This window comes from Tursiops truncatus, chromosome 6 (assembly GCF_011762595.2).
Source record: "Tursiops truncatus isolate mTurTru1 chromosome 6, mTurTru1.mat.Y, whole genome shotgun sequence".
NCBI lineage: Eukaryota > Metazoa > Chordata > Mammalia > Artiodactyla > Delphinidae > Tursiops > Tursiops truncatus.
Genome location: NC_047039.1, coordinates 52,268,793 through 52,286,238, shown reverse-complemented (window position 1 = coordinate 52,286,238; position 17,446 = coordinate 52,268,793). Strand labels below are relative to the sequence as shown.

At 35.7% G+C, this 17,446-nt stretch overlaps 1 protein-coding gene across 16 annotated transcripts in view; it reads right to left on the bottom strand.

Annotated features, from left to right (window-relative positions):
* Positions 1-17,446, bottom strand: part of NFIB (nuclear factor I B) — a 235,691-nt gene that overhangs the window by 26,039 nt on the left and 192,206 nt on the right. For 5 of the 16 annotated variants that reach the window (XM_033858087.2, XM_073806113.1, XM_019934838.3 and 2 more), the window contains 4 exons: positions 15,573-15,707; positions 11,563-11,747; positions 7,338-7,503; positions 4,209-4,291 (listed from right to left, as the gene is read on the bottom strand). In XM_033858087.2, coding sequence (XP_033713978.1) covers positions 4,209-4,291; positions 7,338-7,503; positions 11,563-11,747; positions 15,573-15,707 — 569 coding nt within the window. Of the gene's footprint in view, positions 1-1,646; positions 1,749-4,208; positions 4,292-7,337; positions 7,504-11,562; positions 11,748-15,572; positions 15,708-17,446 lie in introns of all 16 variants that reach the window. The other 11 variants (XM_019934837.3, XM_019934840.3, XM_073806115.1 and 8 more) reach the window with 5 other exon arrangements.

Genomic DNA, 17,446 nt, shown 5'->3' with positions numbered 1-17,446 from the left:
GACACTCAAATAGTAATAGTATTTGAATAGTAATCAATAGTAATTGATATGAATAGTAATCGAATTACTTCGAATACTAATCTTTTATTTCCAAACAAGAAGCTTATTAGCTACAAACTTTTTTTCCAACTTGCAATAAGGGCTTTGTAAATATGTTGTACTGATGTATAACAGTAAGGATTTATACTTTTATTATGGCCTTACACTCTAGTATAACGGTGATCAAATTAACTAGACCTTTTTATATTACCAAACTTTCTATGACTACAAAGAAAGAAGGCCTGCAATTTAGCAAGTTCATTATGAGGCTGATCAATATGAAATTGGTGCTAATTCAAGTAAGCTGTCTCATATTTGCCATTTATACTAAAATTGTTAGACTGGATTATATAAAAATTTCTGTATTTTCTAAGCAATACCCACTACTCTGCTATATAATTCCCATATTCTCGGGGAGATGAAATTTAGGAAGTGTGGTTTCTTCACTCCTATCATAATGAATGTGCACAGTGTGTTCAGGAAGTATAAGGAGGAAAGGAAACACCGCATTTTACTAAACTTCTGTGAAGTTAAGCCAGAGAGGAGGTCCTTGACACTTCTGAAAAAGTTCCAAATCATAAAAAGACATTTCTCAGCAGAGACTAAAGAGTTCGGTTTGCCAAAAACCCACAAGTTCTTCAAGCCACCACACCATCGTCCAACAGAAAAGTTAAAGAATGAAGTTCCAATTGAAGTTCTGATTTTAAGATTTCCCCCATGCCAATAGTGAATGCATTAAATAAGCCAATCATCTCAGACAGTCTAGTTCCAGACCTTGAAAAACACTCAAGATTGAGTTAAGAGATAAAGGGAAACTTTAAAGTTCTGATCAGCTGGCATGAGCTGATTATTATGACTAATTAGAGGACTGTTTTTAATGGAAAATAATCAATTGTTTTAAAGAAATCTTTTTTGAAATATTCTTCAAGATTATGTGATTTTATTTTTCAGATTCAAATGAGATATCACATTAAGAATGGTAGTGGAATTCCTGTGTCAGAAAAACTATATTTCAAGGCAGTTAGCAACCAGTAATGATCAGTAATAACCATTATAAAAAGGAGCACAGTGATGTATAATTACTAATAACAACTGCATGTATTCCAAGTTAATGGTTATAAAAGCTTATGCTTTTAGTATTCAGATTTGCCAAAATGAATGTATTACTCTTACCAGTGGAGTACAGGGTTAATTTTAATATTTCCCATCTTAATTTAAGAAGTCAGTGTCCTTGTGTGTTAGGAATAATTATATTGAAAGCTCTGCTTTAGTGTCATTGTGTGGAAGGATTATTTATAAGACAGTCAAAATTATTCAACAATTTTAAATTTATTGTTATCTCTAATTTATGTAGGCTATATTAAAGTTCTTTTCTAAGAAAAAAATAGCACTCAACAATGCACATCAATACTTTTCATAACCTAAAAGGATAAATCTTTATAAAGCAGTCGCCAATAAACTGAAGAATGTACCTGGTGACAATATTTATTCTTAAGGGGTCATGTATATTAAAAGCTAAGGGGAATGTTTAAAAGAACTCTCTCAGACTAAAACCATTGCCTTTCTAATTTTGAATTTCTCCCAGCTAATATAAAATGATTGATTACCTTTATTTCATGTACCCCTTGATTTTTCTTTCCATTCATCACCGAGTACTTTAAACCAAATGCATTTAAAACCTGCTGCTAGAAGAGTGGTCTCTTTTAAATCTTTGGAAAGTAATGAAAGGACACAGTAAATCAATCTCATTTCTGCTGTACGAAAGAATAACCTTTACTCTACTGAAGTCATTTAAACTGTTCCTGTCCCTCTGTTCCTGGACAGTAAACATAAAACTTCATCTCTAGGATTCTGTTAAAATTTGAAAGGATTAAAGTAATTGAAAGCTTTTAACTAGAGCCTTAGTTTAGTAATCTACGTGTATAGTATGATACGCATATACACTCATTTTCTGCATGCCTCAAATTGTAGCTTATTATGAATTGGCATATAGGGCTTCTTCAATTCAAAAAGTAGCACTAATTCTTTCACTATACAGAGGACAAATTATCTGTCTGTATGGCACTTAAAACTGAACATTATATTTTTCATTATGAAGCTTATATAATTTTTCTTTCAAAGATCAATACACATTATATATTCCATAAGTGTACACCATATTTGACCCATCTAATCATATTTATATTGTAAGAGGTCTTCACTTGACATTGTCTACTTAAATAACAAGTGGCAGCCTTTGATGAAAAAAGTTTGTAGTTCCAGAACTCATATATATATATATATATATATATATATATATTCTTTTTTTTTTTTTTCAATTAAAATGTGCTCAGAACTCTATCTACGTTAAGACTAGTATTTTCCTGATGCTTGTTAAGTTTCTTGATTTATCCTTGGACATGTGAAAGAAGAAATAACTTTTATATAATCAATTTTTGTGATCATAATTACATGAGGCTCTAATGACAGTCATAAGTTATAAATTAAAAACTTAAAGCTGCCTTAGGTTAGGACAGGAGGATGGGAAGATTGCTTCTAAATACATGAAAGTGGTTATAATATTCTAAATGTGTTTGGGCTAAAGGTTTAAATAACAGAGGCACGATTCTATGAATTAAAAGTTAACTGAAAACTAGAGACATGTCATTAAGAATGCAAGTCTCATGACAAGAATATTTCTGAAAATATGTGAAATGAGTTGTAAGAGAATAAGTTTCTAAACCTATGAATCCTGCATATGTTTCTAAAAAACACAAGGAACATATACATTTGTCAAAGAGAACCATATTACAGTAATTATAGCATATTTCATATTATAGCAATTTTAGAGGTGAAAAAAAGCAACATTTCAGAAAATTATGTTGAAAAGCCAATGGCTGGCAAAACCACTAATTATTATTTGGTATTTTCATAACTGTGTACAGATGTTTTCAGTTAGCTCTCACTCTTTTGTTTTGTTTTGTTTTGCTTTTTTTTAAACCTGGCAAAACATCAAGTATCTTGAATAAGCTATCATCTTTACGATTTTCTCTGAACTCTGCATGTGGTGACCTTTAATATAAGCAGTCTGCCACCTTGGCCTGCAACTGGGCAGGACTTGAAAGTTCCACATGAGGCACAGATAGGCATGATAAGCATAAACTAGGTGGACAAGTCTAGAACAAAAGAAGCTGGCATGAGTACCTGCGCAGGCTCGCTACATCTGTAAAAACTCAGTTGCACATACAACTTATATTATAAATGAAGAGCGAGCTCATTAATACCAGCTCTTTCTGATTCATTATAGATATTTTTCCCTATGCAATATTTTGCACACTGTTAATTTCAAACTGCTCTGCTATCAAAACTTGAGAGCAGCAAACATATGTGTCATAAAATATATTTAAATTTGGAAGCGTTTAGAATGATTTCTGTCATCCCGTAACTAGAATCGTGGGATTTCTGTATTTGTATGGTCCACGCTTTTGACTATGGCTAATTTGTTTATAAGCTACCATTAATCCTGGCTGTATATTTTCACAGTTTGGGTAAACACTTCATTTGCATTAAATTTACAGCATTAATGAGATGTGAAATTTAAAATGCTACTTGAAACATAAATGAGGTAAGAAAGCAGAACCAAAAAAAAGTGTTTTATCACATCCGAAATCAGTAAACCGATTTAAACCTATTAAAATAGGAAGGATGCGTCGCCTGAGATTTTAGCTTCAAAACTCATCTTCTTGGACTAAAATACCAAAATGAGGAGTAAAACATCTGGAAAATATGAAAGAGCTCAAAAAAAAACACAAATTGTGAATTGTGTAGTGCTCCTACTTTAATCGGCTTTTAAATCAATTGACAATTTTTGTCTTTGGAAGGTATAGGCTGGTGAGCTCTCAATAGCCAGTAAAACAGAAAAATACTCTGGCTGAAACACTGTTTATTCATGGATGTTATGAAATATGCTACAGAGAAGGAAAAGGTCTTGAGCCAATTTGAGACACCCTGTTTAGAGAGGCGAGAAACAATGGATAAATGAGAAGATATTTTGGAAAATGAAATGATCAATTTCTTTCTCAGAAGCCCCGTGAGCCCCGTTCTGAGTCAAGATCTGAGAGGCAGCATGGAGAAAAAGCACCAATGCAAAAGCGTGGCTACACCATCACACCTGGGTGAAACTTGCCCACCTGTTGCTGATGTAGGAAGGATGGGTCTCTTGGGCTTAGTCCCACATATCGATTGGCTTGAGATGTGCCTGAGGCTGTGTAGGCTGATTAAGGAAGAACAAAAACAAAGATAAAAATTGCGAACTATCAAATGAACACCCTGTCCACGCCAAAGAAACCCAGAGAAGTGGGACTTGCAACCAAAAAAAAAAAAACCAAAAACAAAACACAATGTCTTTCTCTCCTCTTTCGCGTGAGTGAATACCACTGGTATAAATGACAGTTGACCTCGAGTTGACTGGTTTATCCCCCTCCCAAAAAATCTATCCAGTAACCATATCCCATCCTTTGGTGTGGGCATCTCACACATGCTCTGGTTACAGTCTTGCAGGAGTACCAAGGACTGGCTAAATAGAAGGGTCCCTTTCCTAGATGTACCTTTTACAAGATCCTGGTTGTCTAATAATGGGATAATCAATGATGGTCTGTGATGCTAAATGTAAAAGCAGACTGAAAGTCTGTCAGGAAAAAGTGAAAGGTTTAAATGATGGGATTTAAGCAGATGTGCTTGATGATATAGGATGAAAAATGTCTTACTGAAAAGTCTTACTAAAAAGAATATCTAACATTATTAACATAAAGGAGAAGGCTATTTTATTATATCATATAGAATGAATTAGCTCAGTATTTTATTTAATGTGAAAATGCCCTTAAGTTTGATAGAAATGTTTCTGAAAAAAAATCATTTCTTTTCCAGAAGCACAAAAAGTCAATTTTTTTGTGATTGGTCCAGAGAGGGAGTTGACATATGGTGAATACTCCTTAAATTATTACGGTCTCACCTTGCAAGTACTTTTTGTACAGGTACTTTTTGGTGCAGAGTGAATTTTTCAAAGAAAACATCTCCCTAGTCCTAAAGATGTTTGTTCTTTTTCACAAAGGAAAGGACTAATGTATCTTCCCAGCGCTAAGCAATCCCATTGTTCCATGTCAGAATAAACAGAAAAAGTAAATTTTCATCACTTATGTTACATCTATAGGTCTGAAGAAAGCTATAATATTTGGTTTAAAACCATCAGATTAATGAGGAATCCAGACGTTAATTCTTAAAAGGCGTTTTTAAAACGAATACATTAATTCTGCCATGTTCATTTGGCCCATTGAGGCTTTTTTAGGTCAACTTTTTAAAACAGTGAAGATGCTCACAATTCACCTTTTAGTTATTCCTGAATGAAGGGCTCACTCAAGAGCAGCCCTAAGCAGCCAGTGTCCCCTATTCAATCTCCAGACCTCTGGAAGTCAACACACACCATTGAAGAAGAGCCTCACCCTTAGAGAGTGGGCACCAAGTCTGTGCTATTCTTTCTTTTCAACCACGAGAAAGAGGTTTCCTTGGCCTCTGTGTTTTCCTTAATTTTTCTGATTTATGAATTCAATGGCTAATTTCTCATCAGTGGCGCCTGGGGAGGTGCAGCGACAACTTTGTTTCTAGGAAAGAAAAACGACTCACTATATCGCTTTTGTGCAGGAGTGGAAAATGGACTGATGCAGCCATCTTTATACAACCAAAACATTCCTTTGAATATTTTATGATTTTATAAGTCAAATAAGATCTCTTTTTGATCAACCTGTATGTGAGTATAAGAACAATTCATTAACAAACAGGCTGACAGTACTCCCATAGGTGAGCTGTGATTGTTTCGGTCTGATCTTCCCTTGAATGTAATCTATTAATGTCAGTATAAGAGTAGGTACCAGAAGTTTCTGCAACTTTCAACTACTTAAAAAGCTTTGCTTTCTATTTGCTTTTATTTAAAGTGTTGACTTTGTTTGCTCAAAGATGCCCAAGGCATCCACTTTTAAAATTTGGATGTAGCATTTTAGTGACTGTAATGTACATAGCTAACCTGTAGCACAAAGGATTCTTACTCTTCCTTGACTGGGTCTCATCCATCTGTGCATTCAGGGAAGTGTTCACTAGTGTAGGACCCTCTATCAACAAACCAGTTGCTGAGAATTAATGATTACTGATGGGAATTACAAGCTTGTGTGGTTTTATTATTTGATGGGGCCTCATGAACTTTGAGAAAGAAATGCCGAGTTCACTGGACACTCCAGGTATTGTCCGTTTTTCTTGTAGGGTTCCTTCCTAGTCTTTCAGAGGCCACAAAAAAAGAGCACTTTCCAATGGCCAAGAAAGAAAGAACCAGTGGTACTTCTAAATCTCTGTAATTTCACACAGGAATTTCCAGAGCATAGGGATTTTCTTGTTCTAAAAATGAAAATAGAAGCTCTGGATTTAACGTATAAAATTGACGAGAAGCATGCTAATGCCTCCCGACTGGAATTTTATCATTCCACTTTACCAATCTGTGCACACCAGCTCCAGTTCTAAAAAGCTGGCAGTTTGGATGAAAAACTGGGTAATAACTCCTGTGTACTTATGAGTACTCTATACAAAGAAGCAAAGGAATCATTTGGGTTACTGGTATGTGCTATGTAAATTCACTGGCTAAATCTCTGACATTTAAAACGTTATGGCCATGCTAAAAATCATAATACCTGATGCACCATAATAGGCTAAATAATCAAAAAATTTTTTTAAAAGTTGCAGACAATGAAAGTGCAGGTAGCTTACATGTGCCTAAAACTCAGCTCTGAAATGTTTTCTCCACCCAACATTGTGTGACTTTCTCACAATGACATAACCTGCAGTGATGTAAACATGCAATTATCTTACAGAGGTACTGGTTCAGCCTGCCTTGTGAAGGGGCTTGATTTCTATAGGAACGCTCCAATAACTAACAATTACCTAATCTCTCTTCGGGTGATATAAAAACCTTGTACACTGTTATGTTATTCAGTGCATTTTCAATGTATACCTTGAACAAGCAGGCATGACTTATTATTTATGTTATAGCTATGTACTCAAACAAATAAGCTTCTCCCTTTTCAAATAGGATGCACTGAGTGAAATTTGATAAGAGAGAGCTTGCGAGAGCCAGGCCACATTCATGCCTGCTAGTTCCACATAAATGAGAAATCTCCATCGGGTCGGGTAGCTGGAAAAGTTGCCGTGTTTTCCACCTTGGATCAGATATCCAACGGCGCCTCTGATGGACATTTCTCATTTCCTACAGAAATACTTACTGGTTGCTGTAGGTGAAGCTGCCTCACCTTCAGTGGATGTAGTGATGGGTTTAGTATCTGTCATGGTCAGGGTCACAGGTCGCACTGCACTGGGATGGGGAGAGGGTGCCAAGACAGGAGTGAAATGGCCAGGCACTTTCCCTACTACTTGACCACTGCTGTTAGGCTACAAAACAAAAACAGAATGCCGGGTGAAACACTCCAAAAGGCAGTCGTCTCGTCCAACAACTCCACTCAGCACACACAGCTGAGTGGACCCCGCGTGCTGTGTGCAACCGCCACACAAGCTCTCTCAGATCTGAGTCAGAGAGGCTCGTCAGTGGTTAGTAGTCATAAGAAGCAGCAGCATTTAAAGAAAGTCTTCAGCTTCAAAGCACTTTATATAGGTTTAGTCATCTTTACAACACCCCGAGAGCCAGGTAGAACTGATCCCTCCACTGAGTTGGACAGAAAACTCAAGTGGAGACTTCAATGCTGAGCCCGAGGCTAAAACAGAAGTCCTCACTGAGCTAGTGAGAATGAGAATCAGTGCTACCTTCTTATCTGCTCTTCATGGTCACTTTTGGCTTTCAGAACACAAAATTTACCTAAATGATGACATCACTGAGACAAGGAAGACAAGAATTTCTAGGAGACCAAAGGAGTCAAACTCAACAATTCCCATCATTTATAGTCAAGGCCCATTCTTTGGCATACAAAAATGCTAGCCCTTGCTCACACACAGGTGCACTCAGAAACACACATCAGGCAATTTCGATCTTAGAATCTCCACTCGATTTGTGACGATTTACTAATATAAGCAGGTAGAATGATATTTTAAATATTTAAAATTCCAGCGTCCACACAATGATATAAAACGCTGAACTAGGTCCAACCCTACACCTACACATAAAAGATTTCCAACGTAAATTAAAATGTGCTGAAGTGAAGCAGAGGGCAATCAAATATACTCTGCTTTTTGAGTTACTCTTCCATTGCTGGGCATGGAGAGTGACACAAAACACTGATTGTTGACATCTGTGAGAATTAAAGAGAAAATCCGCTAGGCAGTGATAGAAAAGATATTATTATCTGAGTTTTAGCCTAGTGTCCATAGTGGGAGACAAAATTCTAAGGGAACACTGTTTGAAGAAATACTGGAATGTACTTTTCTAGACAGAGAATGGTATTTTTAATTATGCTCATGTTGGAATTCACCAGTACATAACGTACACAACAATTTGCTATGAGGGTGTTCTCCACAAATGTTTAGTCTTTATAATCCGTACCACTTTTAAAGTCAAAAAAGCAATGAAACAGAATATTCATCTAAATGCCTGCACATAAATTACAAGTAGACGTTTCTTTAAAGAAAAAGATAAACAGCTAAGAACACTTCACTATTAGAACTTAGAGACATGAAGTAAGTCTTAGTTGGGTGCCTCAGAGGCCACATTATTTATTCTATAAAGAAAATGAACTTTTGAATATCCTACATATTCATCATGAGTAAATTAAGTATTTAAGTCAGGAAAACTGACCAGATTTTTTCCCCCTATGGAGACCTAGGAGAGAGTTATATCTTAGACTAATTTTATTTAAAATATTCCATTAAATAGCATGACTGTCTCACTCTAATCGGTGTAGCAGCAATGCAATTAATCTCCAAACTGCTGTGGGGAGGACAAAGCATCTCAGTTGCTCGACTTAACAGTCAAAATCAGTGCAGCCCTGGGGGATACTGGAAAGGAACAGTTGACAACAGGTCAACAAGTCCTCATTTTTTCCCGATTTTTAGAGCTAAAAAGGTGAATATCAAGAGCCCTATTTTGAAGTGCAAATTACCTGGTTTTGAGTTGAAGTTAAACATCAAAGCAGATATAATGTTCCTGCAAAAACAACTCTGCAGTTTATAATAAAGACCCACTTTTCCTTTCAAAGGGAAAAAGCAATTTGTTTCTAAAGAAGACCATCAACTCTTGGTTGTGCGACCACTGCAAAAGACTGCTTTATATATCTCCCCCAAGAAAAAAAGAGTGATCACGTTTTATCATCGGTGGTACATTCGATGGTAAAAAGCCTTTCTGTATATTGTGTTCACCAAAACAGTTTGACAGCACCTACCTGAGAGCATAGAAGAGAAAAATAACAATATTGTCAAGAAAATGCTGCCATCAAATATATTACCTTGCCCACCCTGCAAGCCTTGTCTACTGGAATTGAATCGACATAAACCAACAAACAGATGTTTCTCTCATTTAAAAAAAGTGAAAGTGACAAAGAAAGAACTCCCAAGCCAATATAGACAACTTTCCTGAAACTCAGGGTCAGAAGAATGGAAAGGTTATTTCTTTTCAGTTTTCTGTTGGTTCAAAACAGATGAAGCTACACTATAAAGCTTGTCCTTTAAGGTTGCTAATAGATGAACTTTCATATTGTAGATATGAAAAGAGAGACATCTTAGCTGAAGATGAACAGCATTAGGAAAGGATTATCCTACTTATAGTACATTGCTCCTATTATACAAAATCCTGAGAGGGAATTTTTTTTTTTAATTGAGATGAGAGTAAGATGCTTCTCAGAAGCTCGGTCTTTACCTTGAAAATATGAAGAAAAACTGAGAACAATATAGGCAGATTATCACCTAACATGCCCTCTTAACTTATAAAGAAATTGAAATATACGTAAAACAAGCACTGAATAATTAAAGAAATGCAGAACACTAAGGCCCTGATTTTAATTTGCATAATTTTTCCCCTAACAGCGCCTAATTAAGACATCAGTTAAAAAAAAAAATCCAATGGAACTCTAAGATTTTCCACACTGAATTAACGTTAAGGACTTTTAATGGATGTCTTAATTAGACTTTGTTATTCATGGAAATTCTACACAAATTAAAATCAGACCTTGTGTGCACTGTTCCCAGCTGAGTCTAGCAAAATGCTCTATGGAACTGAGACTTTTGAATCCATGCTCTGACAGCAAATTTTACTTCTAAATTGATATACCAAGATCCTACTGTTTTACTTAGTAATTATTATTACAGTCATTAAAAGTGCTACACCATTTGAACATTTTCTTCTAAAACACAAATCATTTAACTTTAAATTCAAAATTCAAGAACAGTATACTTAGTTTAGCATTACTAGTCAATGGAGCTAAAAGTACAGATAACTTAATGTTAAGTAACCCAAATAGTGCTGGACATGTTGTTACTCACAAAAAAAAAAAAACAAAAAAAACCCAGAAGGGACCATTTTGCTCCGTGTTAACAATTAAATTAAGACCAAAGGGAATTTTTTTTTCAGATCTTTGTTAATTCTAAATTAATATGCACATACCGTTTACTGGCATTTTAGTAAATGAACAGCATTAATGACAGAACACTTATGAAAATCCCGCAGAACGTTAAAAAATGTGAGAAGAAGTGGACAGGAGTCTTGGAGGTAAAACATCAGAGCCAAATACCAGACCATAAGATCGAAATTACATTACAGATTTTTGATATTACGATGACTGATAGAGCCAGCTTTGGCAGACTGTCTACTTGATTGTGGAAAATCCTCTTATACCAAATCCCCATGAAGTGACCTCTCCAAAGGAGAAACCACATGTTTAGGGAATGAGGAAGGCACATGAGTCACTACACTTATACAAAGAATCCTTAAAGCCACTGCACAGTGTTTACCACTATAAAAATTAAAAAAAAAAAAAAAAGACTTCTGGTAATGTCACTCATTATGAAACATAGTCATGTCTGAGCAAAGAATATTCAAGTAGTCATCAAACACTGAAAATGTTTACATTACCAAAGCTTATTTTAATACCTAATAGTTGGTCTATAAATACAACTGTAAGGTCTTTTGTGTGTGTTTATTTTAGCTCATACTTCGCTTCTGCCTGAAATAAGCACTTTGTCTCTGTGTCAAACCAGGTATTTCAGAGGTGTGAACTCCAGCTCAGAACATTTTTGTCAGTGGACCTTCTGCATTAACTTTCTCTTCACTCAATGCAAATCCCAAAACATCAAACCAAGAACATCTTCACAAATGTGCCCCTTCCTTTGGGGCAACACACTTCCTACCTGTCATTCAGCCACCTTTCAATAAAAACTTAGTGAGTCACCAAGAAACTTCCTGAAGATGGATTTCAAAAGCTTGCTGTTCTGCCAGACACACTGTCTAAGTAAGCTTCAGGGCTTACCGTTAGACCTGTGCTTTAGTTATATGTTCTCTCTCATTTTTACCTGGCTGGTTTGCGGACTGGATGGGTCATAAGAAGGTACATAGTTCTTCAGAGTATCCTGAGGATTCAGGTGGGGAGGATATCTGATTGTTGGATGAGAGAAGTAGCTCGATGGGGCTGGAGGGAGAATAGCTTGTGTTGGAAATGGCAACGGTGAGGGTGGAGGTGGAGTCCGAGTTGAGATGACTGCAGGAGACAGGAAAGAAGAGAGGACTCATTAGCTGTTGGCCATACTGCTCCGTCCCAATCCTACAGAATCCTGGGAAACTATACAACCGAAGGCTCTTCATTTCCTCCCTCTGATTTAACCAAACTCTCTTAAAATAAGCTAGTCTTTTACTATTATCCTCTATGCCAGGACTGCTAAGCCCACACAGATATCACCTCCAGTCTAGGGAACGAACAATCTTGCTTTCTAGATCTATGAATGGTTTTAAAAAAAGAAGGTTCTCTTTTATAGGTTAAGCCAATAATTCATAAAATATTTCTTTAAGCAAAGTTATTTCCCATCAGAACACATTCTTTGATTAAAAAGTCTTTGTCTCCTAAGTACAGACCAAGTCACAGCATTAAGTAGAGGGCAGGGGACCCACACATTTTCTACCAAAATTCAAAACAGAAGTGTACTCCAATTTTAAGCAAATATTTTGCATTATTTAGAAGGGAAGCCAATAATTAGTAATGTCCTGAATAATTAACTGATCATTGTATAAATGCTTTGGAATATTTGAACATAAACCTGGGAACTCTTTTTTTAAATGAAAAGGTTCCTTTTAAAACCAAAAGAGTTCTATTTTCTTCCTACTCTAACTTTTACTACATGTAGCTCAAAAGACATTATTGAGATAAGACCAAGAACAAAACCCTCAGAAATGCAAATTTTAACTTTCATATAGGCATATTAACTTACCCATAAATCACATATTTTATAAAGAGAAATACTGTACAAAACATATGTGATGTACATAATGTTTAATTTTACTGTAATTTTTCAAAATTAGTGTGATCATAATTTATTATTTAGTTTTTAAAATATGATGCTTAAGTTTAAAAATGGGGAAAGAATACAATTGCACAATCATTCTCTCCATAATGTTAAATTTGTACTTTACATAAGTACAATTTAAGAGTATCAACCAGTATAGATAGAAGTGAAGATTAACTGTCTATTTCTGTTTACTATTTTGATCCAGATCATAGGAAATTTATATGATAAATGTTTAGTGTTTTATGAGACAATGTAGCAAACAATATGAAAAATAAATTCCTTCCATGACCTATAAATGAAAATCATCTGGAATGACTTATCTCCAGCTTTGTAATTATGTACAAAAAAATTACCCTTAAGGGATATTCCTTATCTTCCCCAAAGAAAGCTTTTTCAGAAGATACAAGAAATTTAAAATGTACATCATAGAAGAATCATAAACTCAGTTTTATGGTCACAACTCTGTTCCCTGAATGTCCAGGGAACTCAGAATCCTCTGGATTGTTGCTACAGTTCCTGGGCCTAACCACAGACGTACTAGATGAGGACCTCCAGGGGTGAGGCACCAGAAAGTGCATTTTAAACAAGTGCCCCACGTAATCTTTGCACACACTGAAGTTTGAGCATCCTCCATCAAAGGGATGCATTTCAGAGAACAATTACCTATTTCTTAAAACAAAACTCCTTGTTGAAATACTACTTTATTTAAGGAGTATACACACTTGAATGTATAATTTAAGAAAATGCCAACGCCTAAATTAAATTGCACATCTTTTGACTCAGTGTTGAAGTGCTCTTAATCTCAGCTCAATTTAACCACGGTCTTTACTTATATCTGTACACAAACCCTTGGAGGATATATACATAGCTCCATCATGGGTCCTCTGGGCTTTAAGATCATTTGGCATCAGTAGTTTTGGAAGAGATCTCTTGATCTGAACTGGCACATAGCAAATCAGAGCTCAAATCTCTGGGCTCCCAAGTACTTATGCTCAAATAAGCTCTGGCTGGCCTGATACAAACTAGATAGAATGCAGAATTCCCAATGAAAGTAAAAATGGCTACTTTCTCAATAAAAGTCATTCTAGTCCTTTAAAGAAAGAAAAGCAAACTACAAGGCAAAAAATGTTTCCCTTCATTATGAAAGAATTCATACATACATGCATGCATACATGTACGTTTATGTATTCCTTGCCTAGATATTACAAAGTCTTCCTAATTGCCTTCTTTCCTCCAGTCTTGCTCCTTCCGATATATCCTGTATAGTCTCAAATTAATAATTTTTTTTTAAAGTATCATTTAAATCATGGAACTTCTCTGCTAAGAATCTTTCAACGGCTCCCTACTGCTTCAATAATAAAATCCCAACAATTTCACAGGTTTGTACAGACCTCAAGTGCTTTAAGACCCAGACTTGCTCCACTTCTTTGGCCTCATCTCTGGCCACTCTCTCCTATTCAGGGCACATTTCAACACTTGCGGATCCTTCAACATAGGGCAGTTCCTTGCTGCAATGACCTCTACTGCATTGATACAAGCTGTCCACTCTGCCTGAAATGACCGCCCCCCCCTCTTGTTCCTTCTTGTGGTGAACCCACTCTTCAAACTTCAGTTGAGAACACACCTCTTCCAGGCATCTAATCCTCCTCCAAGGATGTAATCCTGTCATACTCGATGCCTGGCTGATGATAGGGTCCCTCTCTCTCCCCACTATGCCATGAGCTCTTTAAGGAGAGAAACTGTTTCTCATGATAAGGTGTCTGCCACAGGCCCTAATATATTACATATTGAACATATATATGGTAAAGGACAAAGGTGGAAGGCTTATCTAGATCTCTCATAGTTTATTATGTAAAAATGTACTCTTGAATTTTTTCCAAATATTAGAAATATGAACACTTTAATCAGATATGGGTGATTTGACTTCTAAGTTAAATTTGCCCAGATACTCAACATTACAAATGTATGAAATAGTTACTGACTTTTTTCATCTATCTTAGCAGTACAATAAATAAATGCAAAAAATTTTATATACCACAGCTGACTTGTATATTCTTCTCTTAATTTTATAATTGTCTTAATGGTAGCATTGAAGGCCATGCATTTTTAAGTATAGGGACAATACATATCAATATATATTTATAGACCAAAGCTAAGAACTTTATTATAAACAGATGTCATATCCCTTGAATAAAGGTTTAAAAACTAGATTCAGTTTTTTTGAAGAATAAAGAGTTGTCTCACCATAAATCTAAAGCAATAAGAGTATCACTATAAACATATATTTTTTTTACATAATAAACTTTCTCCACCTAAAATTCAGACTACTCCTTTCTAGGGTTTAAGAGCAATAGGTAAAAAGTATGGAGTATTGCTTATGAATTATATCTCATTTTCAATTTTAAAAGAGGATTTAACATTAATTGTTCCTCAAAGTATAAATGTGAAATATCGGATTCTTTTTCCTATTTAAATTATGACATTAAACATAATATCAAATGTACTAGCCCACAGGAAGGATTTATGTATATGAAATAATTGTCAAAGAAAAGTACTTCTTTTATTTTTCTGATTAATTTTACTCCCAAATAAGTAGCTAAAATATTGATTTCTGTAGAGAAAATAGTATCTATGGAAATAGTGTCCATATATCAATGCTGCTGGAAATACTCTAACTCAGCAGCATACTTGAAACTCCATCTTTCTCTTTAGTAAAATATATAAAATTAGGACCAACCTGGAAACTACTGTTAAGATAACTATATATTTTCTTATCTTTTGTGATTGTAATCTTTCCAATACAGGCAATTTAAAAATACATTATGTAGATGCTATTTAATTGTATGGCTTTAAAATCTTTCCTCAAATATTAATAAAAATTTTTTGGATCAGATTACGACCCTCCCTCTTTGGTTGAGAAAATAGGTCACCTTAGCTATAAGGATAGAGTTTTGATCCATCCTTGAGGGTTTAGGCTCTGCGAACAAGAGGGAGGTTTCTCTTCTACGCTTGAAACTCCTTACCACTGTGTGCAACTCCAGGTATTCCGGGATGGTGGTGCTGGGGGAAAGTGCTCAATCTTGGGGAGGAATCTTGTGGAGATGTAGAGCTGAACAATGGCTTTTCAGGCTTCTTCATAGTAGTCGGAGAAGACATATCTGCCGAGAAAGAGAGGAAAGCCCAAGCTTTACTTAACTTTCTTAAGCTACAAGGTTCACATCAACCTAGTAAGAGATCTCATTTTCCAACATTTTATGATTTTTGTACTTTTTGCTCTTTTACAAAATACAAAATGAGGGTCAAAGACCCAGCTACGTTGGAGCTTTGAAATATCTGTCAGAAACAATCTCCACTGAAGCTAACCCAAGGCTTCATTAACAGTACCATCGGAATTATTCTGACCACTAAATAAACTTTGAACTTCTGAACAACTAAGCATCAACGTTTCCCTCGGTCCCTTGGTTCACATCAAGGTCTTTTTTAACCTCAGCATTTCATTCTTAAATGTATACAATTCAGGGGTTTGTCTTTTGACCGACCTAAAAAATAGAGAAAACCTGGTGCAAATGTGAAAAACAAGCCTTGAGTATGCTGGTAAGTATAATCTATCACTGATTTAACATCTTTTATGGAAAACTCATTACTTGTTTGGCAAAAAAGACATTCCTTAATATGTTCATTCTGCAAATATTTATTGGGTTCCTCTATTTGCCAGGTAAAGGGAGGATGTTACAAAAAATAAAAAAGTAATTGCTGCTGTAGGGATATTCACGGTCAGCGAAGAGAAAAATGGTAAGAAGAAAATGGTTGTCAACAGTTGAGAAGGAGAAAGTGTGTTGAGAGCAGAGGTGCTGTGGTGTTTGCTGCTACTTCTCCAGCCTCACTGCACAGGGGCAGTGATCACCTCAGCTTCCCCAGGTTAAGGATGGTACCCCCAGTGACACCATGTTTAAAACATGAAAAAAATAAAAAATAAAAAATAAATAAATAAATAAAACATGGATGGGGGTGACATTCCCAGAAGGAGGAAATGTTCCAAAGGAGGGGGGCATAAAATATGTAAGTACTACACATAGTCTGTGGAGTGGTGAAGTACAAAGATGAGAGAGGGAGCGAACAGCTGGCAGGACCCACACAATGAGGGGTCTCAGATTTCATGTATAAGTGTCTGAATGCTTACCCTGATAAGAAAACACTATTGATGGGCAAAATAGGATCATATTTGCTGTGTAGAGCAATCCCTCCAGAAACTACATGGAGGATGAATTAGCTGAAATAAAGACAGTAATCCTGGATACTACTTAAGAAGATAGATTAATTACTACATTCATTCCATAGATATTTACTGAAGGTCTAGTGTAGCCAGACTCTGCACCAGATACTGGGGACACAACTGTGACCTAGATTTGGCTTCAGCCCCTATAAAACCTGAAATCTAGACGGGATACAGACAAGTTAAAAAGGAATTATAAAAAGAGCTGTGACAGGAGAAGTATTCAGGGCTTCATTCACTCATTCATCCCACAAATATTTAATACTGCCAAAAGACAGATATGAGACTTGAAATAAGAGTAGAGATAGAGCTAATGCAATAATAGATATTTCAACAGAATTAACCCAATTCCATAAATAACTAATTTAGAAAGTCATCATCTTGGGTGACCACGAGACTGTACCATACAGCTAGTTGGAATACGGAATTCAGGAGGGAACTCCAGTTGGTAAGGAGAGATGTGCCCTTTTTCCAACACCCAGAGTAATGCTGATTTTTACAGAGGTTTATAAATGTATAGTAAAATGTTCCCAAAATCACATGAGCCATGAAGTTTAGATTTCTATTATCAGAAACTTTAAATATATACACAGGTAGACAGAATAATAATGGATTCTTCTCCAA